Source organism: Vanessa cardui, chromosome 7 (assembly GCF_905220365.1).
Source record: "Vanessa cardui chromosome 7, ilVanCard2.1, whole genome shotgun sequence".
Classification (NCBI taxonomy): domain Eukaryota; kingdom Metazoa; phylum Arthropoda; class Insecta; order Lepidoptera; family Nymphalidae; genus Vanessa; species Vanessa cardui.
The window spans coordinates 4,977,463-4,997,458 of NC_061129.1; the positions used below are offsets into that span (position 1 = coordinate 4,977,463).

The window sequence follows — 19,996 nt, forward strand, 5'->3', positions numbered from 1 at the left end:
CACTAACTTAAACCTTACTGTTCACTTAACACGTTAACAGTACAAATCGGTCTATAAGACAGCAATAACGTATTTTCGCAATAATAAATTTGTTATATAAATAGTATATATTGTTAAAAATGACGTTATTAAGGAAAGCATGTTGTGCCCTGGCTATTAATGCAAGAAGATATAGTTCTAACGTACAAAACAAAAAGCCTCCGAAAATTTTAATCACCGGTAAGTATATTTAGGGCATGCATGTTTTGGTGTAGAAACTGAAAGTAGAAAGTTTTATTTTGTTTTGTAAACATTATTTTTTTTATTAACAACAATACAACTTTATTCAATTTAGAAATTATATTTACCTAATATAAAGTATTTATAAATAATTAATGATAGAAATAAATAATTATTACTTGTTTAAATATTGGTATCGGTATATTCAATTTGAAAGTAACTTAATAATGAAAATTTTCGAACTGAATATCACAAATAAGGGTCTAGTAACGACCTAAATTATAATCAGTGTATAATTCGCGTTATGTTCGCTAGAAAACCTTGACACGCGGTTTTGCAGTAATTGTATATTAGAACAACTCGTGTCGATATTTCGATATAATACTGATTTTTTTTAAACTAGTTTTAAGTGACTCGGTAAATCTCTAAAAACAGACAAACGTTTTTTGCCACTTATTATGGCCTTGCTATGTATGTACTTCGCAAATATACAAGCAAACACGGCAAATAAATTATATAACTATACCTAATTTGCATGTCAAACAACTTGCCTAAAACAACTTGTCAAACAGATTTATTGATTTTTTTCATATTTTAATGGAAAGTTTTTTATTCTAATTTTAAAACTAAGTATAAACTTATGACTTTAAATTAATAAATTCATCTATTTATGTGAATAGGCTATTTGACAATACGAAAAATAAATTGTGATTTAATGTAATCAGTGTATATTATGAGTTTAAAAATGGTTATTTACTAACGAAAGTTGAAAATATACTTAATTTATTCAAAAATACATAAATAAAAATGCATTTTTTCAAAAGTTTCAAATTTTTTGAAAAAATACAACTTTTACTGGATTCCTTAACTTCTGCTAAATAATATAAAATGGATTTTAAAAACCAGTCAAATAAAAATAAAAAGCCTTTTGTGTAATATTGATTTCGTACCTTAATTGCCTATGACCCTTGGTTTTAATATAATTATATGTCAAATAGTGACTTAAAAGATTTTTTAATTATTTACCTTCCATACTGTGTCATCACGATATATTAATAAATAAAAAAAAAACAGAGTGTCAAATCTATGTTTTGATCACAAACAATGCAGAGGGCCGTTATATGCTACCAGCAACAAAATGTTGGAATATTCTGATTTGAACAATGTGTAAACCTGTGCAACTAGAGGCACAAGGGTCATAACATCTTCGTCTCCGAGGTTGGCGGCGCATGAGCGATTTATAGAATCGTTAATACTTCTTGCAGCACCGAAGTCTGTGGGCGATGGTGAATTAAAATCAGATTACATTTACTCGCTAAAAAAACAAATGACGCGTTGTAAAATAATTTCTTTAAATGGTCTTGAAAAAGTAAACAATATATTAATAATGTTCACGCAGTTTAGTTTATATCTGAATTGTTTGTTGAACGGGTCTTTCCACGTTTTCACATCAGCATAAGTAAACGTATGACGAAGTGAGATAAAACAATTAACTTACACGATAATATTTCCTATAATTATTATTTAGTTTCACAAATATTGTATACTTAAATATCAAAATATGGGAAGTATTTAATAATATCCAATAATTCTCTTTGAAATATATTATATTTAAAGTTAAAATAATATTCTTATAAATAACAATAAATAGTGTCAGTGTTCGTATATTTGTAAATGAACAAGTCGGAAGTAAAAACTGCATAAAAATAATACACACTATTGTATATATTATTTGGAGTTATCCTAGACGCTTGCAAAAAGCCTGTTTGGGTGGGTTAGCCAATATTACCATATCTACGGCCAAACAACAATAATTAGTATTTCAGTGCTCCGGTTTAAACACTAAGTAGGTAATCCAAGCACAAGGGGTATACAATTTTAGTTCGTAAACTAGATGGCGCACAAGTAAAAAAACTTCTTACTTTTATTTACAAAACATTGCCTAGTACTAAACATAACTATCAGATGAGAATGTTATTATGTATGTTTTTCTTCTCCATGCACGTGTTTGTTTAGATCTTAGATTACAATAGTAGATCCGGCACTGACAACATAATATCAACATATAAATAGGTGTACACAAAACAGCTTAGTATCAATATGATTATCTTCTGTTTCTCAAGCGATTTTCAATTCAATTGAACGCATTTGTTTATACTATATGTATAATTAGAAGTAACAAATAATTATCACATTAATTCAGATTCTGATTTTATATTTCAGTAACTCTAACGCATTTCTTATTTAATATTCTATTTTCATTTTTCAAACAAATTAAAAAAAAAATCGCCAGTAAAGTCTTGCAACAGACACGCGCTTAAGATATCGCTAAAATTTTAATGATTAATTTTGTCCAATGAAATATTTAATTAATAAAATCTATGTAAACAAATGACGTTTCATTTTACAGGTGGTCTAGGTCAACTTGGAGTCGAGTGCGCAAAACATTTAAGAGGAAAATATGGCAAAGAAAACGTTATACTGTCGGACATTATCAAGCCAACGAACGAGGTTTTTAACGATGGACCATACATCTTTGCCGATATTCTAGATTTCAAGGGTCTTCAGAAGATTGTCGTTGATCACAGAGTTGATTGGCTAATACATTTTTCAGCACTCCTCAGTGCCATTGGTGAACAAAACGTACCGTTAGCGGTGAGAGTGAATATCGAAGGAATGCATAATGTTATTGAACTTGCTAAACAATACGGGCTTCGTATATTTGTTCCGAGTACCATTGGTGCGTTTGGACCTGATTCACCGAGGAATCCCACTCCAAATATAACAGTGCAAAGGCCGAGAACTATTTATGGTGTTTCCAAAGTGCACGCTGAATTGTTAGGCGAATATTACTACCATAAGTTTGGATTGGACTTCCGCTGCTTAAGATTCCCTGGCGTTATATCCAGTGACCCTCCAGGTGGAGGCACCACAGGTTGGTTTCATACATATGTAGATATAAGACTTCCTTAAAAAAATTTTAATAACCTTTAATATTTTTAACCAGATTTCAAAATGAGTTCCTTTTAACAAAAAAACTTCAACGTAAATCTATTATGCAATATAATTTTTATTAATGATCTAAATTAGTTTCTACCGCCTGTGATGCGTTTATACGAGAGGTCTTCAGGCGTGAATTAATTTAGTATTTAGAAAAATATTCAAAAGTTACGAATATTTACTCGCACATTATTCCGTTTTTTATGTGATGTTTATGAAGTTGGTGCGGATTTAGGTACTCTTGTTTCTTATTTGAATTATGTTAGCCTTTATGTTTGTAAGTCTTAGTAATAGTAAAGTTTTCCCCATGAGCAAAATAAAAAAAATTGTAGGTACAATGCAAAAATAAAAAAGATACATGTCTATATAATATAAAACCTAATAGTCACCCGCGGCCTGCTCACATTTTAGGGTGTTGGTTGTCATGTACCCTAAAAAAAAGTACCCTATGTCCCTTCTTGGAGTTCAAGTTTACTTCATACCAAATTTCATCAAATTCAGTTCAGCGGTTTGGTCGTGAAATGGCGATAGACAGATATACAGACATAGTTACTTTCACACTTATTATATTAATATAGAAAGCCATATAATATTCTTAAAGTTTATCCATATATTCACCATTCAAAACATACCTTATTCAACATACCCATACACACACAGCTTCATATAGCTTACGAATGTTTCGAAACTGTGATTTATATCACCGATGTTGAAAGGCAGGTAAGGTAACGTTTGATCTCGCATCAAATCAACGCTTACTTTACTTGATTGCGGTCAAGCCCATCTCACTATAACAAACAAAGTACCTATTTAAGTAGTTTTATTTCTATAAAATTAAAAATTTAACCAGTAATATTTTTAAGATTAGAATATGACCATTTCATTCATTCGTTTTTCATTCATGCCTTATTGCTAATTAAAACAAATTAATATGATTCCTAAGACTGTAATCATTTTTGCGTTTGATTTTCTAGACTAAAACTCGATCCCGGCTTCAGCGTCAAAAAGAGTTTAATTTAAATTATAATTATTTTAAAGTACACTTACGCTTATTTTATCATAATTATATCGCAATCGCAAAATTAGTCCCAGCTAGTACCTAAATTGCAAACTCAGTTGCTCATACCATACAATTACTGTTAAAACTGGAACAAAACAGCCTCCGTTCGCTATCGACTACCGTCCAGCACTAATCAAATATTAATATCCAAACGGATAAATATATTCGCAATTAAACTCGTGTTTTAATTGTGACACAAAAAAAAATTTTTAGTACTAGCTTGTAATGTTAGTATCTTGTAATAGTTATTCATGGTCTGGTCTAACTATCACGGCTTCGCAAAATCCTTTCTTAGTGCACCTCTGATTTGCGAAACGAATGTGTCTATGTCTTAAGGTCAAGCTGTTCATTCATAATAATAATAATCTGTGGTACTGTACTATCAATATATCTATTATTAGGTTTTAGAAGTGTTTTTACTCAAATAGATATATATATACACGTGGTAAATTAAATAGAACTTTATTTTTTTACATTTATAATCAAAATAACAGTAATCAAAGATTCGTCACAATAACAGGTTAATACCTGTTAATAACAGGTTAAACGCTGTCTGCTCCTCACAATTTCTCGAAAAAGTAATCCCTTATCCATGCGCGCGCATCTCCTTATATACCCTATTTTTTATAATTATTCCAAGAATACATATACTTAGCTTATCGATTATATGTTTTACAGATTATGCTATAGCTATTTTCCACGATGTGCTGCGCAAGGGTCACTACGAATGCTACCTGAAGCCCGACACCAGACTACCAATGATGCACGTGAAGGATGCCCTTCGCGCACTTTCCGAATTCTTAGAAGCACCGAGCAACACGCTCAACCGAAGAGTATACAACGTGACATCAATGAGCTTCACTCCTGAAGAACTGACCGACAAGATGATCAAACATATTCCAGATTTCACCATCACATACAAACCTGACAGTCGGCAGGATATCGGTATGTCACTACTAATTACTACAATTGTAAGCTGTTACGAATAAGCCAAGTGTAATCGCACATGAACAATTTTGCCATTCAATTTACGTATTAACAATCATCGAAAAGTCTATGGTATTTAATTCCAGTTATTAAGTCAATATCGTAATTTAGGAGGTAAAAACTAAAGTGGACATAAATAGGAAGAAAAAGTGTTGTATTATAATTAAATATAAGTACCTACTACTAATATAGTAGAGCTATTAGGAAATAGCTTGATATGTAAATCCAAGCCTTTGTTTTTTTTTTCTGTGATTGGATGAGTAGGATATAAGTATTATTGCCTATAAAACCCACAAGGCCTCTATACTGTGTATAGACAAGATCTATGCGAATACCCTTTAATGTTAAAAATATATCCAAGACCAGAAGATTTAGTATGTAATAATAGTAGTATCAAACTAAAGTCACAGTTTATAGAAGTCCCACAGCTGAGTTAAGGCCTCCTCTCCTTTTTGAGAAGACTTGGAGTTTACTTCACCATTCCGTTGCAATATAATTTGATGAATACACGTAGCATATTTTGATACGCCACATACAGTTGGTCTCTCGATGATTCCTATGTAGCACAGCACGAGGTGAATTGCAAACACAAATAATGCATACGAAAATCAATGGTGATTTACGTCTTCTAATCACTGGGCCATCACGGTTCGTAGTGGTAACAATGCTTTGTAATGTCCAACTGCAGAGCAAAGTTCACTCTTTTTAAGGAAAATTTTCGTTACTATAGGGTTGCATACTGGGCCCTCTAAATATGCTACCTACCCACTAACTATATTATGAAAAATCTAAAAATAAATATGTAATTTTTTCCAGCTGATTCCTGGCCCCAAGTGTTCGACGACACCGAAGCGAGACGAGACTGGAACTGGAAACCCACCGTGAACTTGGACGATTTAGTGTCACTTATGATAAAGGAAGTTAAGGAGAAAATAGTCGCTAATGGCTTTTGAACGAATATTTCATAAAAAATGTATATACAATTTTAATTACTTCCGTCGTTTTATTTATAAAAAAATCAAACATTATCATAAATTATTTAAGAAGTATTACCCAAATTTAATAAATAATAGTAATTATTGGCCAGCCAGCCGATTCAAAAGATCTAGGAGAGATCCTAATAATTTCAAGAGTATTGTGGTGTCCACTTCTAGAAAACGCCCTATCTGTAGTGAAAATAGGACTTTTAGCTCCAAAAATATAAAAAAAATTAATGAAAATTAATAATGTTGCCTAGACATTTCTATTATTCCGTACTCGTCTTTATTATGGTAAGGATTCTTTAAATATTAAGCCATTGCTAAGTTGAGGAACTATTTTGTTATTTAAAAAAATACCTAATATTAGCCTCAACTCTTGCATATTTATAGCAAGCATTTCATACAAATCGACTTGTAATTAAAAAGTTATATTCTATTGGGCGACAGTAGATACCTAGCTATGTTTTTTATATTTTTTTGTTGTGTTTGCGTGTTTAGAGTGCATGCACGTAACGAGTTTGTTTATATCGATTCCGTTGATATAAGATATCACAATAATAATGACATTATAAATGTGAAAGTTTGAATATTTGCATGTTTGTTACTCAATCACACTAGAAAGATAAGGGAGTTTGATTAAATTTTGAATAGAGATAGCGTATACCCTAACTTTACAGCACAAAGGTGCTTATTTTTGAGAATAGTGACATCCTTATTTTATATTATATATCAGATTGTGAACTGTCGAAAGATTCGGTAGATTATGTTCTAAATTTTCGGTAAATTATAAAGACTTCAACCTAGTCTAGCCGAAATATTATATACTATCGAAATTGTATACATTTAATTTTAAGTTGTAATAAATATTCACAATCTTTCGACGGTTTACAATACGGAACATGCACATATAATATTTATGAAAAATTTGCTATTAAAATGTTAATAAAATATAAAAGAAGGGCCACTGCATGGTTTATATTTGATATAATTTTGTTTTTTTTAACAACAATTACGAATTAAAGTAACGTGGAACGGAACGTATTTCAAAATACTAATATAGCGTTCAGTGACGTCACTCCTGTTATGGCTACTTATTTGAGGTTATAGTTGTAAAAAATTAACATTGTAATACAATTTATATATCATTATAAATTACAATTACAATGGAAGTTGGGTTTGTCAAAGCAGACTCCAGATTCCATTCAGCTTAAAATCGCTTCTCTGTTTCGTGACAGAAGGTCCAGTTAAAATGTATTTAATAACTTTATCGAAGTAGATGAATAAATTGGCACAAAACATACTTCAACAAAGCTTTCTTTCAGAGTATCGATAATCCATTTCAGATTTTTACAAAAAAGTTTTTCAAAGGTCGAGATAAAATACAAAAGTAACAACAGCAGTGACGTCATACGAGATACAGTTCCTTTTTGCGCGAAAATTTAAATTGACATTTTCATTGACAATTCCAGTGTTTTAGATTTTTAATATACTTGCGGTATATCCTATATGGAGTTCAATAAAATAAACACAAAAATAAAAATACCGCATCTTCTCTATTGCTTGAGATAGATTATAATCTAACGGTAGAATATAAAACTTAAAATTGCATTTATTAGATTAACTTAAAATATTGTTCCGTTTGTTTTAAATTATCGTTTAAATGAATATAATATACAGTCGTTATACATAGTCAAATTTAAAATAGTCTCCCCCGGATCGTACCCGACGCAAAGCTGCCCATAATGCAGGCTGCATTTCCACGCTGTACGGCAATGGACAACCTCTGCGCCAGTTAGGACCCGGAGTGACTGTCAAGTCCCCTCTCTCTAAGGCGATAGCCAATCTCCCTGATTAAGGAAGGGCATCCGACCCCCAACATCCTGACGTCTCGAAAGCTAGTGGCACAAATAAAAATATTTTACACAAGGAGGCATACTTCTACCGCTTTTTCGCTGCCACACTCTCAGCAGCCGCCCCAGCCGTCCGTGTTGTATGAGCCAGGTGAGATACTGAAAAGGTTGACATAGGTAGCATCCCACAACAAACTCCTCCACCTTTACCATGGGACCAGTGTCAAACCATCTGATCTCTTGCCATCGAAGCGACAGAGACCTGGTGGTTCCAGGGCGCATGGAACATTCGCCGAAAGCAAGGCCCTCTGAACAATGTCGTTAAGAGCGTGGTGTCGGGGAAATTTCCGTCAATTCCGAAGAGCGTCTCCAACTCCGCTACTCCCTCAGCAGCAAAAGGTATGATAATCCTGCCTCCATCGGAAGATAAAATTTTAGAGACCAGACTAACAACCCCATGCGCCGATGCGAGAAAGGCAGGCAGACACACATCTCTCACTCGTCGCACACCTAGACCCCCAAACCGTACAGGCAAAGAAGCTTGGCTCCACTGGGTGTCATTCAATGACACATTCAAGATGCTTTCCACCGTACACTTTAAGAAGCTGTCAAAGGAAGATATATCTTAAGGGAACAACCAGACAGGAGACGTCCTTATAAGATAGGTAATCTGTGGTACCGCAAAAGGTATATAAAATACAGATTTCATATAATACTATCATCACCTGGCAGACGGATTCCTACCTTTCTTCTATATTATATAGTGAATGGCTGAAGCGTCATCAGTCATTCAGTTCAGTTGCATTAAACTTTATAACATAAACACATAAAGTACGACACAAGTTAGATGTAGCATCGGCAAATTAAATAAAACCGATTACTGCCGATTTATAGAACCAATAGAAATAGCTCCCTATCGCGCCATTCGACGCTATTCGTCGCTATAGATTGTCTCGTCAGTGACTTGTCAAATTGACGAATATATTAGTTCATATGATATTACATGTTATTATGTTCGTGTAAGGATCATATTCGCATAAGAAATAAATATTGATAATTAGTGATAGCGTACTTAATTCGGATGTGATCGACTTTACGAATTTTGCCGATGCTATATCTGTGTCGTACTATACGTACATATAAAATCAAATTTATTGGTGATCGATCAAATTATATCGAAATAAGCAGGCAGGTAGATTTTAGTCTCTAATATTTTTAATAAATAAAACATTTATTTTTAACATAAACTTTTATTTAAGCATTTATTCATCATCGCCATTTAGTTAACTGTTAGTACATATAGGCAATATGCTATTAGTGTAAGAAAACATGACATTGACAACTGTTATATACAATATAAGAACTAAAATTGCATATCTTAAATAAACACTTATTACCTTTAAAGTACTATGTACATTTTAATTTTCAAGTATATTCTTACACTTAGGCATTTCACTATAAAATAGTTTCGTAAACACTAAAAAAGCGAAATCAGGGTAATACACAGATCCAGTTTAATACCAATGCAACAAACGTGATGTTTAATTTAACGCATTTGTGAAAAAATATCTACTTATAGATACATACAACAATTACTAAAAAAATACACACTTTCTATTATTACGATTTCCTTTCGATATTTGGATCAGAGTTTAGGATTATAGGCGACAGTTTCCATTGTATTCATTTTGGATCCGCATCTTCGATACGTATACAGGCAGTCCTTGACTTACGTCGTTTAGACACTAATCCACAAGCGCACGTCAATTGTTTCGAAATTCCAGCATAGGATAATTCACTTGTCGCGAAGTCAATGACACAGCAAGACGAAAAAAACGAAGCAATCTAATATGTCTCGACTTAAGTCGATTTTTTTTTTGAGACAACATCATACATTACTCTGATCTCAATGTAAGTAGCTAAAGCACTTGTGTTATGGAAATCAGAAGTAACGACGGTACCACAAACACCCAGACGCAAGACGACATAGAAAAATAATCTACTACATCGACTCGGCCGGGAATCGAACCCGGGACCTCGAGAGTGGCGTACCCATGAAAACCGGTGTACACACCACTCGACCACGGAGGTTGTCGTCGTCGTTTTGATTTACGTCGTGTATTTCGACACCCTACATACTATAACTACGAGGACTGCCTGTCCTTCTCGAAACTGAATAACTTTTTGAAAACCTGAATAATTAATATTAATATTGTTTATAATATTATCATTAATTATCCAACTTAAATTAAGAACCACAACGAAAATGGCCATGAAGTTAACGCCTTAAACATTTCCAGTATACGAAATAATTCCAGAGGTAATACATACAGTATTATATATAATACAAAGTATTTTTGATAGTTCAGTGTTTAAAGAAATAGTTGCCATGTCAGAATATAACACATATATATATACGGAAAATCAAATTGCAAAGTACAATTAACATTGAAATTTGATTATCTTTTAAAATTAAATAGTAAAATTATGTTACTTGTGGGAGTATAGATTGAGTTAATTATCTGTTATGAGAGCAATATGCTTTCTTTATTGACAATCAGTCTTCGCTGCAAGTCGTTAATCTTATAACGAGAATGGACGTAATTCAAACTATGCCTACACCTCCTATCACCACTACGACGATCGCTATTAATACGAAGTCAATGTATTATATAACTGGCTTTATCTTAAAAATGAATGCGTGTGCAAATTCAATAAAAACTTTTTGTGTCAAAACCGTTTACATATAGAATCGAACCCAAACACAACATTCATTTTTTATTAATTTACGTACAGAATTATTTAATTTCAATAAAATGCAGAATTTTATTAAAGTTAAATAATAAAAAAAGTCGCTGTAGTATTTCCTTACATTAAGTCACGTTGATACAATCTACTCGGTGTTACTAGTTGTGAAAATTCTAAACACTTAATAGCTATATTCAACACGTGACATTACTATATTGTTTTTCGTATTAAATATAATAATAACATAAAAAGTAAAATTGTATGTATATTTTTAACAATAGTAATTTGTTTTCGAACACAGAATTTTCATTTTGCTGTTTTATACCAACGCTGCACTTATAAAAAGTAGACAAAGACGAAAATAAAAAAATGGCGTCGGAGTATTTACAGCGCCTTACAAAACATATTCTATAGATACTATATTTAAAAAATAAAATGTTTCCGAAAATAAATGTCGGTCAACTTTTTAACGACGCAGCGTTATATATTTGTATAGTTCATCTGTTTAAGAATAAATGCACCTAACGAATTAATCTTATATTAATTTAGAATAGTGACTATCGTTTCAAATTCAACAATTTCAGCCTACAATGCGTTGTATTAGGCAAGTTTACATCGAATTATCAGCACAATTACATATATATTATAAATTACATAACACAATTAAAGAAAAAGTTGATACCGATGACTTTGTTAATCAAGAGATGTATTTTAATTGCACGAATACAAATTGTTCCATCACCATTTCAGTGAATGACACGTGTCTCATAAAGTACAGCACTAGTTGAGCGGGTACGTGCCGCGTTAGAACTAGCGCGCACTGGTAACTTTTGTCACGGTGACTGTTTCGTCACTATTGTCGAGTCCGAAGACGAGAGACAAAACAGTCACCGTGACAAAAGTTACCAGTGCGCGTTAGTGCTTAACCGCAGAACTACAACATCGCTGTCCAAGCTATATAGATGTATTAACTCATGAACGAACGGCATTCGTGGACGACGCGACTTACGCGTGGGGGGGCGCGCCTTTATGAGTTAATAGCTTTATAAATAAATATTGGACAACATCACATACATTACTCTGATCCCAATGTAAGTAGCTAACGCACTTGTGTTGTGGAAAATCAAAAGTAACGACGGTACCACAAACACCCAGACCCAAGAAACATAGAAAAGTAATGAACTTTTTCTACATCGACTCGGCCAGGAATCGAATCCGGGACCTCACTACTCGACCACAGAGGTCGTCTGAGCTTTAAATCGTTTATTTATTAACACGATAAATAACTTACTAACATTTCTATGAATACATGTGATTATCACGTAGTATTTAATCTGTTAGAAATTTGATATTATTGTTCAGCAAGTGTACTAAGGCACTTTATTTATTTGGAAGATATATATAAATGGAAAATTTATGGCACATACAAAATTTGTTACACACTGAATTATTGTATAACGTTATTTTTCCTCGGTAACTCGTATTTGAATTAATTTTAAGAACATATTATTTAAAAAAAAAAATTCAACCTAATTTATTCAAGCAAATGAATAAAACAGAGCTCATATTATATTACACTGTATACTAACTAGATATTTTTGTGTAAATTTATCATCAAAATAAAAAAACAACTTGCTTATCGCAAAACTTAACGAATAATTACATAAAATACAATTACATTTTAAATATCACGGATCCAGACTAACAAAAATTTTTATTAAGTCTACATTATAAAAAAATAAAAATATACGTATACCTATTTAATGGTGCTTTAAAGTACTTAAGTACACGGCTTCTATCGAGATAATAATTTTATATTATCATTATAATCACACGAAAATTATACTTTCGGTTCGCGAGGAATCTAACATAATTAAAAAAAAACGGATTAGTGTTAACGATAATACATAATTATCATTTGTAGTGTTGTATCTCTCTTCCATGTAGTGCTGTAAAACATCGATATTTTAATAACGACATTTTTTTACAAATCAATTTACTAAGAGCAAAAAAGAAATAAAGTATACTTCATGACATAGATTATATATGAGTTAGACAAAGGTAGGGCAAGATTTAACCAAAACGCACACAAAACTAGTTCATAGTCAATTAATAGTAAAACCTCTTGCATAATGAGCTATCGTAGATTCTTTGTTCATTCTCACATTCGTGTTTAATGACCGTAAAAAAAATTAACACGCAAGATTTTTTGATTACGTTTTTACATAAGTCATTCCAAATTCAAATTATGAACATAATAGCAATTCAATAACAGTAAAAAATAATGTAAATTTTTGTACACAAATATTTGTATCATTTTAGTTATGGACATTCCGTTTCATTACAAACATGACAAACAGTAAACAAACTTCGAAATATGAAAAACATCCGGAATTATGTCATAAAATTTTTGTGCAAGAGTCACTTTCGCAGAAAAAAAAGAAAAAAAATTAGAGTCGTTACCTACTAAGAATATTGACACGAATTCCAAATTCAAATATAATAATTTTTCCTTCAAGTCGACTATGAACAATAATTCGTTTTATATATGTATGTAAATTACGCAAACCTGTACCAATTATACAATAAATATGACTTTAATTAATTGTATAATAAAACGTGTTGTAATAAAACTCAGAAATATATTTTTAAAATATCTTCTGTTTCGAAGTTTAGTTAAAAAATCGTTTTGAACTAAATTCAACAAGAAATTTACTACCAGATAGTCAACATTAATTTCTCTAAGTTAGTCTAATCGACCTTGGATTTGAATAGTGTTAGAACTTGCAGTCAAAGTTAAAACAAACAAGCGGTATGTTTTACTTAACAGAACTTACTCTTACATTAATAACTTAGAATATTTGAATGGATATTCTCTTGACATTATGTTTATGAACAAACACCAATTTTAATTAAACTTATATAATAACATTTATATAGTAACAATCATTAAATATTGCACATCTTATTATGGCCATTGACAATAATTGACGTAGAACACATAGATATAGTCATCACCACATTACCAATTTAATACACAAGCAGAAAAGAAAAATGTTAAAAATAGTTTATTTAGATTCAGTAGACAAAGAAAGATAAAGGTATAAATATTTGTATTTACGTACAACAAATTTATTTACTCATTGAAATAGCCAAGTGAAATATAAGAAATGTTATTATAATTTTAGTAAACGAAAAAAAAATGCATCTATGTTTATAATAATAACGTGAATATGTTCGTTACATAATATATATTCTCTTACCATTTATATAGTACATGATAAAATAGAAAATCATAAATTTCATAGAACGCTTTATGTATACCGGCTCGAAGGACCAAAATTTCAATCCTACATAGTGAGTTATTGAAACGATAAAAAGCAGCACATATAACGCGTTACTGTTAAGATCTTATCACTAAAAATTAGAAAACATATTTCTGCGAAAATCCAATACAAAACTCTCAATGACATACATCCTATACATTTTAAGGCCTAATCATTTTAACTGAACGTTATAAGCCGTTTGTGAATATGAAAATAGGTTTAGGATAAAATATTCATCGTCAAATCGAAATAAGAATATTGTAAAATCAGGATACCTTGCCTCAGATGTTAACAATCCGATATCAAATCAGTTCCGATATAAACACAGTATAATACAGTTTGCTTTAATTATTCCGCCTTCATGTGTAGCTGCTGCTCTCTATGCATGTTCAGTTCTTTGAGGCGTTGTCTTAGCTGCGCTTTCTTCAGATTTGTCATCAGTTGTGTCGATTGGTAAAGCCATGAACCCTGGAAATATTTTATATGCTATTAAAATTCTGTATTATGTGTACTATCTATGATTCATAATAATCTTATTTTAAAAAGTCTGACTAACAGACTGAACTAGTCGTAAGGTACCGAAAATTATACTAATAAATCGTTATTTTTATGTGATATATATTAAAAATAAATAAAAAATTTAAAAAACCAAAAAACACGCTAATTGCATTGTCATAGGCACTTAATATATTAAACTTCTGGATATAATTGAAAATTGCGCTCAAAGATTCCGTTACATAGTTACATACATACACACAACCCATGCTTATAAAAGCGTGTTAAAAAACAAAATAAATGATAGTTGCCGCTCGTGTCTTCGTTCGCGTTTTAAGGGTTGATTGCTCATATATTAGATAGATAGATAGAACCCGTATCTTCCCTTGTAGTTAAAGCTTCCTTCGTACCAAATTTTTAAGTCAGTTGTTCACCCGTGCAGAGAAAAAGACACACAGACATAGTACAATACTTTTGCATTTATCATTTTGTATGTATACTACATTGTGAACTGTTTAACCTAAAAACATGCAATTCGCAATTATAAATACTTTTCGCTCTATCTGATCTTGAAGTGTCTTTATGAAGATATGCAGATGTAAACATTTTTGATTGGTAATTTTAAAATACGTCATATTGTAACAGCGTAACCAGTTTCACAAGAAATATAATTGCCTTAATTAACGATATTTATCATACGTTTTCTCAAACGCTTAAAAGTTTTTTTTGCCCGATTCGCTTGTTTTACCCCAGAAACTTAGGATACAAGCCATCTAGTAATGACTAAATAAACTAGTAGTTCAAGGCAAAATCACATTAATAACTATTTATATAAATACTCGAAGCTAGTTCAATATTAGTTTTATTTAAAACATGTCGAATAAAAAACTGTTTTCATGACCAACTGATCGAACCCGTTTTTTTTTTTATAAAACTATTTCGAAAGAGCGTAAGGTCGTCAATTTGGTTTGACAGGCAACCATTCATAAAATGACTACTGTAAAATATAGAAGTATTTAAATAACAATAAACGTATATGTTATTCTCATACATTCCATTTTGTTAGGATAATACAATAAGTAATAATATTTCTTTGTGTTTTTTGTATAACTACATTTTTGTTTCGAGAAAAATCTTACGATAAAATTAAAAGTTAAAACGCTTAAATCATTTAAAATTCCAATTCGGTACTCGAACATAAATATTTTAAATAACGTATCTGAATAGATTACAAAACAACGTAACCTTTGGATGTCCATTTAATCTCACAATCCGCATAAACGAATATATACAGCTTAATAGCGATTTAATGAGTTCTTTTTTTAATTTAATTACGTTTCTATATACACTTATAGTCTTTCAACGGATCGTGTAACGTAATTAAAGTAATGATATCTTTGTATTGTTAACATTGTTACTCTTCTAAATTTATATAAAAAAAAAGTAATATGCAATTGCGTTTTTCATATTACTAAAAGACTTTATTCGAGTCACTTAAGTTATTTATCGCGAATAATTGATATTATTTTGACGATAAATTAAGTAAATGAAAGCCGGAAACTTTAATAATAATAACATTAGGACTACTTATAATTCGTTTACAGTTAGATAAAAATAACTTTGAAATAAATTATTTATCCGCCCGTCCCGCTGTACGAATAAAATAAACAAAGACTCATACAAAACACCCCTCCCACTTTTCCCCTTAAACATTCAAAACTATCTTTTGTTTAAACATTATAAAACTAATTTATATTCCAAATTTAAACTTTCTAGATAAACCACTTTTAAAAGTGTTAGTAAAATCGGTTAGGACATCGATTTAGTAATCATAGTTGTTATATTAATAAAATTATTTAGAACGGTTATAATCGAGGAACTCTAAGATAAGGTACAATCACCGGACCGTGGCGTGACTGTAATACGAGATACGAAAAAATATATCAACTTACCACCATTATCATGCAGTTTAATAATATAGGTATACAGAAGACTACCGATATGAATAGTCCTTTGCTATCGAAGTATTGCTGCCTTGAAAATAGATTCCAGTTCCTCGCTGCAACTTCATTTATGCTCTCCGAAAAATAAACGAGCAATACTGCAAGAAAAAAATATATAACAATGACTTTTCAAATCTTCAATAATAATTTTCATACACTCTTACTTCGATTAAACATTTCATTTCGGTTTTTTATTTATCATAAAATAATAATAATTTTATAATGGACAATCATTCAACACAAATTATAATAAAATTTAAAATGAATGAACTTTTGAATGTAACTGATTGTTTACTTCGTCATTTTTGACATTTAAATTTTACTCATTGTTATTTCACATGTACATAATATACCAAAACAATGTGAGATAAAAAAGGTCATAAAAATATGTAAATAATACTTTATTAATTAAAATTAAGATAATAATACTATATGTGAAATATTTTGACAGGTACAAACAATCACAAATTATAATTGTCTGAGGAGCAAGATAAAATAAAACCTTGGGTTACAGATAAGAAATATGTAAATAATATAAGTAAACCAGTGAGGCGTTACTCCAAATTTTCACTAATTTTATGCAAATATTTAGCATAAACTAGGCGCCCGTCCCGGCTTCGCAGGGGTGGAAAGAAGTTTTTTTTTTATTTTTACAGTGTAATTATAATTTTTTTCTTGCCTATTTCCGACATGTTAACAATTGTTGTTCTATTTCAACTTTTTTACACAAAAAACCTTAATAAATTATATACCTAAACCTTGCTTACGAACCCAACTGTCTATTAGTAAAAACTGCATTAAAATCCACTCAATAGTTATGGAGTTTATCGTGAACAAATAGACTGATAGACGCGGCCGGGGGACATTGTTTTCTATATAATGTTTTAGTAAAGGTAGTCATAGTAACATTGATTTTAGCCCATACAAACCAACATGTGAAATCATTATTTATTTATAATATACAGATTGGTTTATCATAAATCACCTGATTTATGAAATCCAATGGCAATCAAAATAACATTTCAACTTATTGTTGTTTTTATTATTATCTATAGACATTGACATCTAAAATCAATTCAGATAAGTCCAATGTCCAAAGTCCTTCAATAATCATAGGAGGATATTTTATTTATAGTCCCTAAAATGGGTAGCAACTAAAAATAAATCATTTGAGGATTCCTACAAATAACCTAGATGAGCTAATTTCCACCTTACACTAAGAGTTCACATTAATACCATTCAAAATAAAAATGTATGAAATATATAGGTAAGCCAAGCTAGTCATATTTTTAACTCATACTACACTAAATATATTCATTTAACAATGAATATTTATAATTTCAAACACTCTTTGACTAACAATGTTAATTGTCAAGCAAGTTTTAAACAGGCATTGTTAAAGGTCAAGAACATAACATCAACTTTCTCGAATTGTTAATTATTTTTTTATTCAATTTGATTATTAGTTATTGAATGTTTTAGTGGATTAAATAATATTTAACTAATTGCTTTTAGTTATCAAATAAAATCAGTAGTTTTAGTGAATTTAATAGTATGTATATTCTTTAGGATTTCAAAAAAAAAATTTAATTTCCAATTAAGCAAAACCAAAAAAGTGAAGCATGTTAAATTAAATTTGATTCAATGAATGAATTTGATAAACATTCACACTAATTTGTTTCCCTGAATTAAGTTCTTAAAAATGGAAAAAATTATGGCAATTTCATGAAAGAATAGACATACATACATATACACCAGTAAACATGTTATACATATAATTCCTGCAACAAATGCTTTAGAAAATTTAATTTACATAAAGCAGGTGCTTGGTGTTTCTTAAATAAAATCATATAAATAAATTTAAAAAAAAAAAGATGGAAGATAAACAATTATCAATCAATCTTTATTTATCATTGAAACTGATTCAATTTTTTGGTATTACAAGCAATATGCATGTTTATAAACATTGTACAAACATCTACATTGGAGCAAATTGTTGCAGAATTGCTGTTTGACATAGAGTAAGAATATCAAATGTCTTTACACATTGAAATAAACATAAAAGTGTAAAATACTTTACTTATTGCTACTATACATACCCAATTATAGTTTTGATATTCCCATTTATCTACCAACATTTACTAGAAAATATGTAGTATTATATTTCAGTAATTTTATTTCGTATGATCTCTATATTAATAATCATGCTTATAGCCTTTAATAATAAAGATGGGTTATTAAATATCATACTTACACAATGTGATGAAAAGTATTATTTGAAAATTGCTATAATTCCTTGTTGAGAAACAGGTAAAAGTAACAAGTACATGAAAAGACAAGAGAGCTATGAGCCATGGGTCTCTCCATTCAATCTGAAATTAAATTTTATATATTAGACAACAGCTGTTAAAACAACATAAAATAAAAATAAATTTTGTTTGAAGCCAACAGGCAAACAAAAGGTATGGCTCTTAAATACATATAAAAAAAAATTTAAATCCTAATAATTCATAAATAAGTTTTCGATAAAAATATGTGTTAGAGTATTAAAAAGTTAAAAGTAAAAAAGTAGTTATTCAAAGACTTTAAGCGATAGTCGTATGCAAAATAAATAGTAGCGACGACCTCAATACAGGACTAATGAGAATAAAACTGTTCATATTAGAAACAATTATCAGAAAAAATACGATATATAAATAGAAATAATATCGATGTTTAATTTTAAAATTAAGAACTCTATATACTTTTTTTTAAATTAATATTCCGAATATTACACTTTCAGTGTTTATTTTAGAGTACTTAAAGTACAATCCTTATATTTTTATTAACGTATTTGCCGCATCATTCGGTGGACTGATGGAATCAACAAAATACTTACACTCTTAATGTATGAAACGAAATCTGATATTTCATTGACTTCGATAAAACCCTCCATGATTTTATTCTTTTAATATTTATCACAAAATTTACAGTTCGTATTTACTTTGAGTCCTCAGATTAATCACTAATTAAAATGTATAGTCACAGAAGTTAGTAGGAGTTTGAGAGTAACACAGTAAAGACAAAATAAATTTGACAAAGCGATAAATAAAACAAGTACCTACCGAGGCACAGATTATATTACGAAATAGAGTACACTAAATTTATAGCAATTGGAATTACACATAACGTTGTTACATTTAAAGTTGTTTATTTAATAAATGTAAATTGCCTGATCTATCAAAACAAATCTTTGATTTACTTTGAATTATAACTCAGTACTAACTCGATCCGTTGAATTTTAGGGCTCATCGACTGTGAATGAAGTCCAGCCTATGCTATAATTTTC

General features: G+C 30.4%; 2 protein-coding genes across 2 annotated transcripts; one reads left to right on the forward strand and one right to left on the reverse strand.

Annotated features, from left to right (window-relative positions):
- Positions 1 to 6,259, forward strand: LOC124531392 (L-threonine 3-dehydrogenase, mitochondrial). The gene is made up of 4 exons (XM_047105961.1): positions 1 to 219; positions 2,630 to 3,154; positions 4,958 to 5,224; positions 6,083 to 6,259. The coding sequence occupies exons 1-4, from the start codon at positions 120 to 122 to the stop codon at positions 6,217 to 6,219; spliced, it is 1,029 nt and encodes a 342-aa protein (XP_046961917.1). The 5' UTR covers positions 1 to 119; the 3' UTR covers positions 6,220 to 6,259.
- Positions 6,260 to 14,046: 7,787 nt separating this feature from the next.
- Positions 14,047 to 19,759, reverse strand: LOC124531009 (transmembrane protein 18). The gene is made up of 4 exons (XM_047105397.1): positions 19,547 to 19,759; positions 18,923 to 19,040; positions 16,618 to 16,766; positions 14,047 to 14,638 (listed from the first exon to the last, which is right to left on the reverse strand). The coding sequence occupies exons 1-4, from the start codon at positions 19,601 to 19,603 to the stop codon at positions 14,519 to 14,521; spliced, it is 444 nt and encodes a 147-aa protein (XP_046961353.1). The 5' UTR covers positions 19,604 to 19,759; the 3' UTR covers positions 14,047 to 14,518.
- Positions 19,760 to 19,996: the final 237 nt, after the last annotated feature.

Excerpts from the sequence above, each read along its gene's own strand:
- LOC124531392 (XM_047105961.1), top strand. The coding sequence starts at position 120 with ATGACGTTATTAAGGAAAGCATGTTGTGCCCTGGCTATTAATGCAAGA. Across the intron at positions 220-2,629 it reads TCCGAAAATTTTAATCACCG|GTGGTCTAGGTCAACTTGGA; the intron begins GTAAGTATATTT and ends TTCATTTTACAG. Across the intron at positions 5,225-6,082 it reads TGACAGTCGGCAGGATATCG|CTGATTCCTGGCCCCAAGTG; the intron begins GTATGTCACTAC and ends AATTTTTTCCAG.
- LOC124531009 (XM_047105397.1), bottom strand. The coding sequence starts at position 19,603 with ATGGAGGGTTTTATCGAAGTCAATGAAATATCAGATTTCGTTTCATAC. Across the intron at positions 19,041-19,546 it reads TCGTTTCATACATTAAGAGT|ATTGAATGGAGAGACCCATG; the intron begins GTAAGTATTTTG and ends ATTTAATTTCAG. Across the intron at positions 14,639-16,617 it reads TAAACTGCATGATAATGGTG|GGTTCATGGCTTTACCAATC; the intron begins GTAAGTTGATAT and ends AAATATTTCCAG.